The sequence below is a fragment of the Heloderma suspectum genome, chromosome 2 (assembly GCF_057233095.1).
Source record: "Heloderma suspectum isolate Gila_16-S chromosome 2, 16-S_ref, whole genome shotgun sequence".
Classification (NCBI taxonomy): Eukaryota; Metazoa; Chordata; class Lepidosauria; order Squamata; family Helodermatidae; genus Heloderma; species Heloderma suspectum.
In genome coordinates this window covers 358,720,527-358,733,293 of record NC_139459.1, presented here as the reverse complement: position 1 = coordinate 358,733,293, position 12,767 = coordinate 358,720,527, and the positions used below count along the sequence as shown (strand labels likewise).

The 12,767-nt window shown below is 46.2% G+C and overlaps 1 protein-coding gene across 2 annotated transcripts in view; it reads left to right on the top strand.

Moving 5' to 3' along the window:
• The first annotated feature begins 101 nt into the window (after positions 1-101).
• SKIC2 (SKI2 subunit of superkiller complex) overlaps positions 102-12,767 on the top strand; it is a 42,446-nt gene continuing 29,780 nt past the window's right edge. The window contains exons 1-7 of one of the 2 annotated variants that reach the window (XM_084841049.1): positions 102-141; positions 399-461; positions 6,161-6,282; positions 7,360-7,469; positions 10,091-10,208; positions 11,518-11,632; positions 11,933-12,007. In XM_084841049.1, coding sequence (XP_084697175.1) covers positions 11,533-11,632; positions 11,933-12,007 — 175 coding nt within the window. In that variant the 5' untranslated portion in view covers positions 102-141; positions 399-461; positions 6,161-6,282; ... (1 more) ...; positions 10,091-10,208; positions 11,518-11,532. The remainder of the gene's footprint in view (positions 142-398; positions 462-6,160; positions 6,283-7,359; positions 7,470-10,090; positions 10,209-11,517; positions 11,633-11,932; positions 12,008-12,767) is intronic. The other variant, XM_084841048.1, reaches the window with a different exon arrangement.

Genomic DNA, 12,767 nt, shown 5'->3' with positions numbered 1-12,767 from the left:
TCCGCCCTTTCTGCTTATCTTTCTTGGACGTAGCTGAAGCTTCCGCCCTGCGTTTATGGACCAGCAGTGAGCGCATCCGGGTTAAGGGACGTCCCGCCCCTGCGCCCGCCGTGGCAGCTGAGATGGAGCTGGAGAGGATCGGTGAGACTGAGACAGAGGTTTCTCCTGGCGACCCTCCTCCTGACTGCCGCTCCCCAGCGGCTGGGGCAGCGTGGAGGGGAGGGCTCGCCCTTGTCTTATACCGTTCAGCGGTTGCTAATTCCCATTAGGTGTCCGGGCTGCTGATCAGGGTCCACTCCCCCCCCCCCCCGCAAGGATAGAATCGAATGATGATAGTAATAATTAGCAATATTTTATTTAGTATTGCATTTATATCCCGCCTTTTTTCCTCTTGCAAGGAACCCAAGGCGGCTTTCATGGTCTGCCTCCTCTCCATTTTATCCTCGCAACAACCCTATGAGGTAGGTTAGACTAAGAGTCAGTGACTGTCAGTATTCTTCAAGCACTTGGGAGGTTGCCACAGAGAGGAAGGCCAGGATCTCTTCTCAATCATCCCAGAGTGCAGGACATGGAATCATGGGCTCAAGTGACAGGAAGCCAGATTCTGGCTGAACATCAGGAAAAACGTCCTGACTGTTAGAGCAATACGACAATGGAACCAATTACCTGGGGAGGTGGTGGGCTCTCCCACACTGGAGGCATTCAAGACGAGGCTGGACAGCCATCTGTCAGGGGTGCTTTGACTTGGATTCCTGCATTGAGCAGGGGGTTGGACTTGATGGTCTTATAGGCCCCCTCCAACCCCACTATTCTATGATTTTATGATTCTATTACTGTCCCAAAGTTAGCCAGGGAGCTTCATGGCTGAGTGGGGCTAGAACCCAGATCACCGCAGTCCCAGTCCCAGCATTCTAACAGTAACCACACTGGCTCTTTATTGTTTATGTTAAGTTTATTTAACATGTTTAGCGTCACCCTTCAGTTGAAAACCTCCAGGACCATAACACAGTAAAGCAGCACCAAACGATAAAACAGGTCCTAATAATTGTCAGCAGTACTAGTTGTTGTTCAGTCGTTCAGTCATGTCCGACTCTTCGTGACCGCATGTACCATAGCACGTCAGGCCTTCCTGTCCTGCGTTCTCTCCTGGAGGGTGCTCAAGTCCATATTCATTGCATCAGTGATGCTATCTAGCCATCTCATCCTCTGCCGTCCCCTTCTCCTTTTGCCTTCAGTCTTTCCCAGCATCAGGGTCTTTTCCAGGGAGTTTTCTCTTTGCATTAGGTGGCCAAAATATTTGAGCTTCAGCTTCAGGATCTGTCCTTCCAATGAGCACTCAGGGTTGATTTCCTTTAGTATGGACTGGTTTGACCTCCTTGCAGTCCAGGGGACTCGTAAGAGTCTTCTCCAGCACCACAGTTCGAAAGCATCAATTCTTCGGCGCTCAGCCTTCCTTATAGTCCAGCTCTCACAGCCATACGTTACTACTGGGAAAACCATAGCTTTGATTAGACAGACCTTTATCGGCAAGGTGATGTCTCTGCTTCTGACTATGCTGTCTAGGTTTGCCATAGCTTTCCTCCCAAGGAGCAAGCGTCTTTTAATTTCATGGCTACAGTCACCGTCTGCGGTGATCTTGGAGCCCAAGAAAATAAAATCTGTCACTGCTTCCATTTCTTCCCCTTCCATATGCCAGGAAGTGATGGGGCCAGATGCCATGATCTTCGTTTTTTTAATGTTGAGTTTCAAACCAGCTTTTGCACTCTCCACTTTCACCCTCAACAAGAGGCTCTTGAGATCCTCGTTGCTTTCTGCCATTAGGGTGGTATCATCTGCATATCTGAGGTTGTTGATAATTCTCCCAGCAGTCTTAATTCCGACCTGTGATTCATCCAACCCGGCGTTTCTCATGATGTACTCTGCATATAAGTTAAATAAGCAGGGTGACAATATGCAGCCTTGTCGTACTCCTTTCCTAATTTTGGACCAATCGGTTGTTCCATGTCTGGTTCTTACTGTTGCTTCTTGACCCTCGTACAGGTTTCTCAGGAGACAGGTAAGGTGATCTGGTACCCCCATCTCTTTCAGAATTTGCCACAGTTCGTTGTGATCCACACAATCAAAGGCTTTAGCGTAGTCAATGAAACAGAAATAGACGATTTTCTGGAATTCTCTTGCTTTCTCCATGATCCAGCGAAAGTTGGCGATTTGATCTCTAGTTCCTCTGCCTCTTCGAAACCCAGCTTTTACTTCCTGTAGTTCTCGGTTCGCATACTGCTGAAGCCTAGCTTGTAGGATTTTGAGCATCACCTTGCTGGCATGTGAAATGAGCGCAATTGTGCGGTAGTTTGAACACTCTTTGGCATTGCCCTTCTTTGGAATTGGAATGTAAACTGACCTTTTCCAGTCTTGTGGCCACTGTTGAGTGTTCCAAATTTGTTGGCATATTGAGTGCAGCACTTTAACAGCATCATCTTCTAGGATTTTAAATAGCTCAGCTGGAAGACTGTCATCTCCACTAGCTTTGTTGTTACTAATGCTTCCTAAGGCCCACTTGACTTGACTCTCGAGGATGTCCGGCCCAAGTTCAGTGACCGCACTCTCATGGCTATCAGGGACATTCAGATCTTTCCTGTATAGTTCTTCTGTGTATTCTTGCCACCTCTTCTTAATCTCATCTGCTTCTGTTAGGTCCCTGCCTTCTTTGTCCTTTATCATGCCCGTCTTTGCACAAAACGTTCCCTTGAGATCTCCGATTTTCTTGAAGAGATCTCTAGTCTTTCCCATTCTGTTGTTTTCCTCGATTTTTTTGCATTGTTCATTTAAGAAGGCCTTCTTGTCTCTCCTTGCTATTCTCTGGAACTCTGCATTCACTTGGGTATATCTTCCCCTTTCTCCCTTGCTTTTCGCTTTCCTTCTTTCCTCAGCTACTTGTAAAGCCTCATCAGACAGCCACTTTGCTTTCTTGCATTTCTTTTTCTTTGGGATGGATTGAGTTGCTGCCTCCTGAACAATGTTACGGACCCCCATCTATAGTTCCTCAGGCACTCTGTCTATCAGGTCTAATCCCTTTAATCTATTCCTCACCTCCACTGTAGATTCATAAGGGATATGATTGAGGTCATACCTGAATGGTTTAGTGGTTTTCCCTACGTTCTTCAATTTAAGCCGAAATTTTGCAAGAAGCAGCTCATGATCTGAGCCACAGTCAGCTCCGGGTCTTGTTTTTACTGACTGTATAGAGCTTCTCCATCTTTTGCTGCAAAGGACATAATCAATCTGGTTTCGATATTGACCATCTGGTGATGTCCATGTGTAGAGTTGCCCCTTGTGCTGTTGGAAAAGAGTGTTTGCTATGATCAGTGTGTTCTCTTGGCAAAACTCAATTAGCCTTTGTCCTGCTTCATTTTGTACACCAAGGCCATGCCTGCCTGTTATCCCGGTGATTTCTTGACTTCCTACTTTAGCATTCCAATCCCCTATGATGAAGAGGACATCTTTTTTTGGTGTTAGTTCTAGAAGGTGTTGTAGGTCTTCATAGAACCGATCAACTTCAGCTTCTTCAGCCTCAGTGGTTGGGGCATAGACTTGAATTACTGTGATGTTGAATGGTTTGCCTTGGATTCGTACTGAGATCATTCTATCGTTTTTGAGATGGTACCCCAGTACTGCTTTTCCCACCCTTTTGTTGACTATGAGTGCTACTCCATTTCTTCTAAGGGATTCTTGCCCACAATAGTAGATATGATGGTCACCTGAATTAAATTCGCCCATGCTTGTCCATCTGAGTTCGCTGATTCCCAAGATGTCGATATTCAGTCTTGCCATCTACTGTTTGACCACCTCCAGCTTACCTTGATTCACTGATCTTACATTCCAGGTTCCTAAACAATATTGTTCTTTACTGCATCGGATTTTCTTTTCACCCCCAGACACATCCACAGCTGAGTGTCCTTTCGGCTTTGGCCTAGCTGCTTCACTCTTTCTGGCGCTACTTGGAAATACCCTCTGCTCTTCCCCAGTAGTATATTGGACACCTTCCAACCTGAGGGTCTCATCTTCCGGCGTCATATCTTTTAGCCTTGTGATACATTCCATGGGGTTTTCTTGGCAAGAATACTGGAGTGGGTTGCCATTTCCTTCTCCAGTGGACCACATTTTGTGAGAACTCTCCGCCATGACCTGTCCGTCTTGGGTGGCCCTGCACGGCATAGCTTATGGCTTCACTGAGTTACGCAAGCCCCTTCGCCACAACAAGGCAGTGATCCATGAAGGGGCAGTACTAGTAGAAGTTGATAATAATAGTAATAGTTGTGGTGGTGATGATGATGGAGTACCTTCTTGCAGATGTTCAGATACAGAAGAGCCCTGCATGATAGGCAGAAATTTTGGCAGGTGACATTTCCTTCACCATCACAGTTGATAATAACAACACCATTAATAAGCCTATTAATAACTATACCAGTAGAAGGTGGGTGAAGCAGCACCAGTTGAGTTTCTTTCAAGAGTGGCTGATTACAACAAAAACAAGACTCTTGTGGTGACCATGTTGGCTGGGGATGATGGGGAGTTGTAGTCTTACATCTACATGTCATGAAGATGTTAGCAGCAGAGCAGCCTTGCCAGAGAAGGGAGGGGGAAAATGATACTGCTCTACTAATAGTACAACATATCCTGCTAACCTGCACCTTTTTTTTTTGTCTGTCTGATGTCTTTTTTTGATCCCAAAGCCTGTAATTATGTTAGCATGTTTTCTTTTTGAAAAAAAAATTGGAACATCTGCAAAGTTTAATATATGAGAGATAGGGTGTCTTATGACAAGATACACCAATTTTGACTGAGATGTGAAACTGCAAGCTAATGGTTAAAAATGATCTTAGGCAACATTCCAGTTGCCACGATGGGTTGATTAAAAAGGTCAAACAAACTCTAGAGAGAGACATACCCTGAGAGAGAAGCAAAGAATCCTGGGAGTCACAGCAAGCATCCTTATATGGTAATGCATGGGCAAATTTCTATTTATACATTGCACCATAATTCCTCATAATTCCTCTTATCTTGTGGCCAAGGCTGGCCTGAGGCAAAGGACAAGATGGTGCCTTCCCTCCATTCCAGATACAGAGATTGACTGGACTGGCAGTTGAATAACATTGACATTGGGACGCAGCACCCTCCACTGCACTTGAGGGGAGCAGGCTAGCTCAGGGGCCACGGGGCATCAAGTGGCGCACACAGCTCTGGCCTCCCAAGAACTCACTGCTGCTCCCCACCACTCAGGATCTGCCGCCTGAGGTGGCCTCCAACTCTGCCTAATGGTCAGGCCGGTGCTGTTTATGGCCTACATGGTTTGCAAGTTGCTGCCACAGCCAGCTTCTCTTCCTCCTCCATTTCTTCCTCAGACCCCAGTCGCTTACTCAGGACTGGTTTGGGGTCCATGATGATGGGAAAGTCAGTATTCAGATGTTGGACTCCAACTCCCATCATCGCTCACCATTGGCTATGCTGGCTAGGGCTGATGGGAGTTGTAGTCCACAACATGTTATTGCTTTGTATTTAATTGTGTTTTAGTGCATTTGTTTTATTCTTTTAATCAAGTTTTATTTATGATTTTAAGCTGCCTGGAGTGCCATTTTTCTTGATAGAAAGGAGGGGTACAAATAAAATATGGAGGGACCCATATTCCCCATCCCTACTTTACACATATCACCAGGAGGGTTGCAACTCAGCACTTTTGTTTATTAAAAGGAGGATACCTCTCTCCCACAGCCCTGGATTTGGCATGCTGGTTGCTTTCTAAAAGCTACATGACACAGAGAAATTGAAGAATCAAGTTTTTTCTGGTCATCTCAGCTCCACCATTTTGAGGAAAGCTCCCACTTAATGAATGTCTCCTTGACATGCAGCTGTCGCGGGAGTCTCTGTCAGGAGAGGAGTTGGCAACCTACCTTGTTTTATAGTCTGTGACATGAAATTAGAGCCCTCTGGAAGCGCTTAGTTCAAATTGAAATGGGTTTAAATCTCATGGCTCCCAGGTCTCAAACAAAGGAATCTGTCCCATAAAACAGGCAAAGTAGCATTGAAGAGGGTGGGTGGATGGGAGCAGTGGCTGAAAAGCTGGTGATGGATTTCAAGATGTCCTTGTCTCATCGTTATTTTCAAGCCCTGCCCGCCAGGGGACCCTTGGAGCTGCCCCTCTCTGTTCTGGAGGTTGGATGTGCTGGCCGTTTTGAGCTCATCACCCAAGAGGAGGGCCCTAACCGAGATGGGTTTCCGCTGACCACGGTAAGGGCTACAATCAGCCCCAGGAACGAGAGAGCAATGTATCTTAACAGCAACAGGCAATGACCAGCTCCCACTGATGCGCATCTATTGTTGGAATGAATTCCAAAATTTCTAACATTGTTTTCAGTGATAACAGCTTCGAAAAGAAACCAACCACTCAGTTAAACATGTTTACTATCGCTTTCCTTTTTTCATACACGTGTTCTAGTGTTGCAGGGGTGGCAGGACCTTGGGCGTGAAGGATCTGCTCTGTTGTTTACAAGAATCCATGAAGTGGAGCCAGGTGGAAAATTCTGGCTCAGGTGGGCAGATGTATAGTTAGGATTAAAGAGCAAGGGTGCTTCTAAGCACATGTTCTGCTGAGGAATTTGCTGTCAGCATCAGAACTGAGCTCTCAGATCATTCATACACAAATCCATTACTGTGGGTGGTTGGTCAACTTGTGGCCCTCCAGATGTTTTCGCCTGCAACTCCCATGATCCTTTGCCATTGGCCATGCTGGCTAGGGCTGATGGGAGTTGTAGGCCAAAACAGCAAGAGGGCTACAAGTTTCCTTCCCCCTCACTATTGGTTCCCCAGCCCTAAGCTTTCCTAGTTTTGCCCATCGAATTTTTAAAAAGGAAGACTTTTGGTTGCCATTATCGTTAAACAAGTGGGGAGTCAGAATCCTTGCTGATCTGCTGCAAATCACCCAGAGATGTACCAACCTGATAATCACAGGTTCTGCAGTGCAGGATTCAGCTGCAGCATCCCTGAGAGATGGCTGTCCAGCCTCATCTCAAATACCTTCTGCAAAAGAGCCCACCATCTCCCGAGACACTCAGTTCCACAGTTGAACAGCTACCCACCTTAAGTTGGGATGTGTCCCATTTGTGACTGTAGCATAGTTGCCTGCCCTTGACAGTGGTATCTAGGGATCCAGAGTATTCTGTTCTGCCTCCACAGGCATGGCAGCTGAACATTTTTCATATTGGCTCATAAGAGAGAGAGAGAAATGTTCCTGGCACCTAGGGAAATCTCTTTTTATAGATTTGAGAGGTAAATAAATGATACCTCCTTTTTTGTTTGCCTCCACAGCTGCCCCATGGGTTGCCTCCTTATACGGAGGATCTGGCCTCTGAATTGGAGCAGCTCTTTCTCAGCAGCCCAGAGTGGCTTCCCATCCACCACCTCGAAAGGTCTCACAGGTGAGTTGTCAACGGCTGCAAGTTCCGTGCAAGGTAGACAATGTCTGTCAGAGCTGTCTCTTGCGTGGTGGGGTCAGGATCTCCACTTCCAAAATGACCAAAGCAGGATATGATTGCTAATGTTATTCATTTAGTTAAAAGATTTTTTAACCTGCCTTTCAGGGTGCACTGCCCTGATGAGGCATTATACAAGTTTATAAGACACATGAAAATACAATTACAATTAAAACACACAGCAGGGTGCAAAAGGTAACAAATGCCAACCTGAATAAATGTGTCTTCAGCATATTTTTTTTTTTAAAAACCCAACAGTGATGAGGCCATATGCGTCTCTCTGGGGAGAGAGTCCCAAAGGTGTGGGCCACCACTGAGAAAGCTCTGCTCCTAATACTCACCAGCCTAACGTCTTTATCTGGAGGCCCAGAGAGCAGGGCCACCGACACTGGTCTTAATGCTCGGGCAGGCTCATTCGGATCATGTGGTCCCAAGCCATTTAGGGTGGCAAAGGCCCAAACCAGTGCCTTAATTGGGCCCGGGAACAAATAAGCAGCCAATGTAACCGATGCAGAATAGGTGTAATATGATCCAAGAGCTTAGCTCTCAAGTGTTTTAGCTGCTGCATTTTGTACCGGTTGTGGCTTCTTTTTTTCTTTTTTTGAATATATTGTTATTTATTTTATCTTTATAAACACTACCAAAATTACCAACAACCTACTCAATATGTCAGTTCTCATCCATACAATATTTTAGTACACCATAATAACAGAAAGAGAAGAAAGAGGAAAAAAGAAAGGAGAGGAAGGAAGGAAGTCAAGAAAAAAGAAACAAGTTCTTTCCCCTTCCCTCCCTCTCTCCCCCTCTCCACCCCTTAACAATTAAATTTAAACTCCAACATCTCCCAACCTCCCATGGTATTCCATTTTAAAAAACTATATCTATTATGCAATCTTACAATTTAGTAAAACAATCTTTTATATCAATGCAACAGTTCTACGCTTCATTCCCAAAAGCCTGAATATTAGTAATAATAGTAATCAAAAAGAGAGGATATAGTATTGTATAATAATAAAAGTTAAGATGAATCTTCAACAGTCAATAATGTTTTTATACTAGATATTTTATCTATTTTAAAATATAAAATAGAAGAAGAAACATAAAGAGAAAGAGAAAAAAATTATAAGAAGAGAATACATACAGGTAAAGAAATATGTATAAAATCATTGCTTCTGAGTTAGCCTAGATCATGAAAGCTGCACGCAAGCAGTTAACAGTACTTGTTTAGAAATTCCATTTCATGGAATTGTGACAGAGTTCTCATGCATTTTAACATTCAACCAAGCCTGCGCCATTTCATGGTTCGTAACTTCTTCATCTGGTCTTCAGACACAATACAAAGTGTAGCAGGGCATTTTAAGTAATATTGTAAGTTCATTTGTTTTGCCAGATTCTTTGCTTTGATAAATTGCCTTCTTTTATTTGCCACTTCTTTAATGTAATCTGGGAACAGCATAATTTTATCCTGTTTCCAGGAAAGGCTTCCAGCTTGTTTTGCCAAATTCAGGATATAACACTTTGTGGAGACTTTGCAAATTGAACTATAATTGTATAATCATTCCCTTTAGGATTTGGCACACAAAATGCCTGCTCAATATCAAGAGAATAATCAGAGGATATAGAAAGTATTTCATGCAAAAGTTTATCCACAAAAGTAGACAATTTCATATCATTAGACAAGCTAATGTCTAATTAATAAATTAATGTCTACAATTAGATACATACATTGGCTCTCTTCGTATAGGCCTCCAATTGAGAGATTCTGTCAGATATATTTTTACAAATAACTTGTGTCGTAGTTTCATTTCTTGCCACTCAATCTTCAAACTCATTAATGTTGGACTCTGTTTTTTTTCTGTGATGCATTAATTAAATCCACGGCTCTCTGCACATCAGTAATGGAATTTTGTATTAAGTCCAGCCTTTGAACTAGTCCCGAAAATTGCGAAGATAGGGTTTTCATCATCGTAAATAATTTTGCTAAATTTTCTGTTTTCGGCACCTTTGACACAGGAGTTGTGGGAGGTGTTGAAGCAAGCCCTTTTCAGCTCCTTGTTTCAGCCATAATTTTCTCCAGTAAATCTTACAGGTCCTCAGATGTTCTCAAATATTGTTCAAAGTTCTTAAATCATCTCTCATAGGTTGCTGATTTTTCTTGGAGGATATATTGTTATGGAACACGCCAGCCCTGTTTTCTCCTATAAAATAGGAGTCTCATTACAGCTTTTCATGTTGGTACGGCCCTGGGGGGATAACCCTGGCATCCAGCTCCTCCACTATCGCGTGGGGGTTACCTTACTCCAGGCAAAAATCCAGAGCTATTTGCCTTGCCCCCCCTTTCAATTCTAGGGGGGAGATGAAAAGGTTTCTCAAACTTTTAAAAAACTGTTTGAGAAAGCTCCCACAGAGGGTCCGTGGAAGCTGCCAGGGCTACATCGGTCCCAAACCGGAAGTGCACCGGTTGTGGTTTCTGAATTGCTAATGACCTCTAAGTTGGGACTGGAGCTGCGGGGGCATGGGGGGCACATGGGAACGGCTTTCTGACTCTGCCTACTTTCTTGAGGAAGATTTTGGCCCCGTGAGAAAGACATCCAGTCGCTCTTCAAGGTAGACGTCACACCTGTGCACTCCACACTTCAGGCTGAGCGCAACCCTACCACAGGAGAGCTTCTGGGTTTCAGAGAGGTGAGAAACAGCCCTTACCACCCTACCCCCCCCCCCGACCTCAGAACAGCAGTCTGAGTGGCAAGTTGTAAGGGCGCACAGGTGGTTCAGTCAGTAGTCCAGGGCTAGTGATACCAGGTGGGAGGGAGTGGGGTAGGCACCCATCTTGCTGCTGTTTTTCCCCTCCTGGGAGAGGAAGGGTTGAAGCAGAAGCGGGCAGGGCCTTTGGCAGGCCGTGTTCTGCCTTCTGCTGGGAGTGCTTCCAGATGAGCTGCTCGTAGGCTTATCAGCCAAAAGGCATCGTGCAACTATTCTGTCCTTCCCTTCTTAACGGATATTTTTACGGGAGGAAAGAGCACAGGAGAAGCATCCGGAGAACACGGAAGGGTTACAAATGAAAGATGGCAATGCGTGGCCCTCTCCTAAAATTGCATGGTGGCACTATCTGAGCTTTAACTGGAAGCACCCTGGATCTCCTGACAGCTCCGTGGTAGCTGGTAGGGGTGCACGAAAGCCACTTACCTGGTCTCGCAGCTTTTCGCGGTGGGGGGGAGGTGCTTCGCTGCTCTCCCCCCGAAGTTCAGGCCAGGGGGGGGGAGGCTTCCCGCCTCGCCCAGCCGAAATTCAGGCCGGGGGGGAGGCTTCCCGCCTCGCCCGGCCGAAATTCAGGCCGGGGGGGAGGCTTCCCGCCTCGCCCGGCCGCGAAATAAAAAGTAAAAAAAAAAACAACGCCCCCGTGATAGGCTACGTGACGATTAACGTAGCCTATCACGGCTAGATCTGCAAAGACAGCCGTGATAGGCTACGTAAATCGTCATGTAGCCTATCACGGGGGCGTTTTTTTTTTTTTACTTTTATTGGAATGGCGGTGGAGGAAGCCGGTCGAAAGATCGGCTGCTGCCCCCGCCCGTGACGAAGACCCGACGAACCGCTGCTGGGACCCGCCGCTGGGAGGGACATTCGGGAAAGGAAAGTCCCGTCCCGGGGGGGTGCGGGGTGCGGGGGGGTGCGGAGAATTTCTCCCCGAAACTTCTTCGGGGGGCCGAACACGTTGACGCTCGGCCCCCCGAAGTTTCGGGGAGAAATTCTCCGCCAACCCTAGCTGGGCTCTGGTGCAGATAGTTCTTTACTGCCCCCTGCTGGTTGGAGGAAGGATTGCAAAGTTACATATAGAGTGCTTGAACATTCTGCCCCTCCACCAGCCTGGATTGGCTCATTGCCCTGAATCGTTCATCCGGATAAGAATGTAAGACTCGTAAGAAGATGTTGGAGTTGTGTATGTATGTGTCTACCTGATGACGCTCTCATCCTCCTACCACTTCAATTCCAGGCACTTGTGGACAACATGGGCTTATCGGCCAAGAATTCCCTTTCCTTCCAGCGAGCGCCTGGCCCCCCGGCCGAGGCTCTGCGAGGCAGTGCCACCAATTACCCCTTCTGGCCAGGTATCCACACCCTCTGGGGGATTGGTGCTATAGCTTCCCGTGCTGAGCCAGGGGAAGGCAGTTGAGCTTGAGAACAAGATGCCCCTTTGATTCCTGAGGGGCCCCTTGGAAATATATTACGGGTTGCACATAACTTCTATGCGGGCGCTTTTGCACCCAGCGGGCGCCTATATGGGAAATCCCTGCCCGTGGGTGTGATTCAGTTGCAGAATTTGAGTCTTCTGAAGGCCGAATTCTCACCATGCACACAGCCTAGCCCTTAGCCATTGACAGCTTGCTGTTTTAACACAACCTCTCCAGGTGGGATGGATGAACCCAGCCTGGAGCAGATCAAGGCTCAAGAAGACCTGGAAGAGGACATCGATTTTCAGAAAGGTACTTGCATCTGTTTTAACCGGTGACCATGCTGGTGCACCTCCTGTCAAAATCCTGACTGTTCTGTTCTTCAGTGCCTTGTGTCCTCTGTGGGACACATGTTGTGAGCCCTCTATGTTTTACCCAGTTTACTGTGTACAGACATAAGAAAGATGGGAGGAGGATGGATGGATGAGAGGCAGGAAGGCAGGTGATAAGATGTGGGAACATAGGAAGCTGCCTTATAATGGGTCAGACCATTGGCCCATCCAGCCTAGTGTTGTCGACACTAACTGGCAGTGGCTCTCCAGGGTTACAGGCAGGATTCTTTCCTTATCCTACCTGGAGAAGCCGGGAATCGAACCTGGGATCTTTTGCGTGCAAAGCATGTGCTCTATCATACTGAGCTATGCCCCCTCCCTGGGAAGACTCTTGAGCAACAGGGACTGGGCAGTGGGATTGGCTCTTCTGTATATATGTAAACACACACACACACACGGTCCGATAACATTGATAGAGGAGGGCTAGGACAACAGCCAGGAGGAAACCAATCTGAAATGGCTATCCAAATGGCCTTTGCGTAGGACTGAAGATCACCTTCTAGCATGGGGGAGGGATGGGGGCAGATGTTGAGTGCAAATTATGATCTTTAATGGTAGGGTATTTATTTAAAGCAATTTAATCCCCCCTCTTCATCTGAAAAGGCTCCCAGAGCTGCTTAGATCAATAACAAACAAGGCAATCTCTGCTCTCGTGGTTACAATTTCAAAGACACGACACA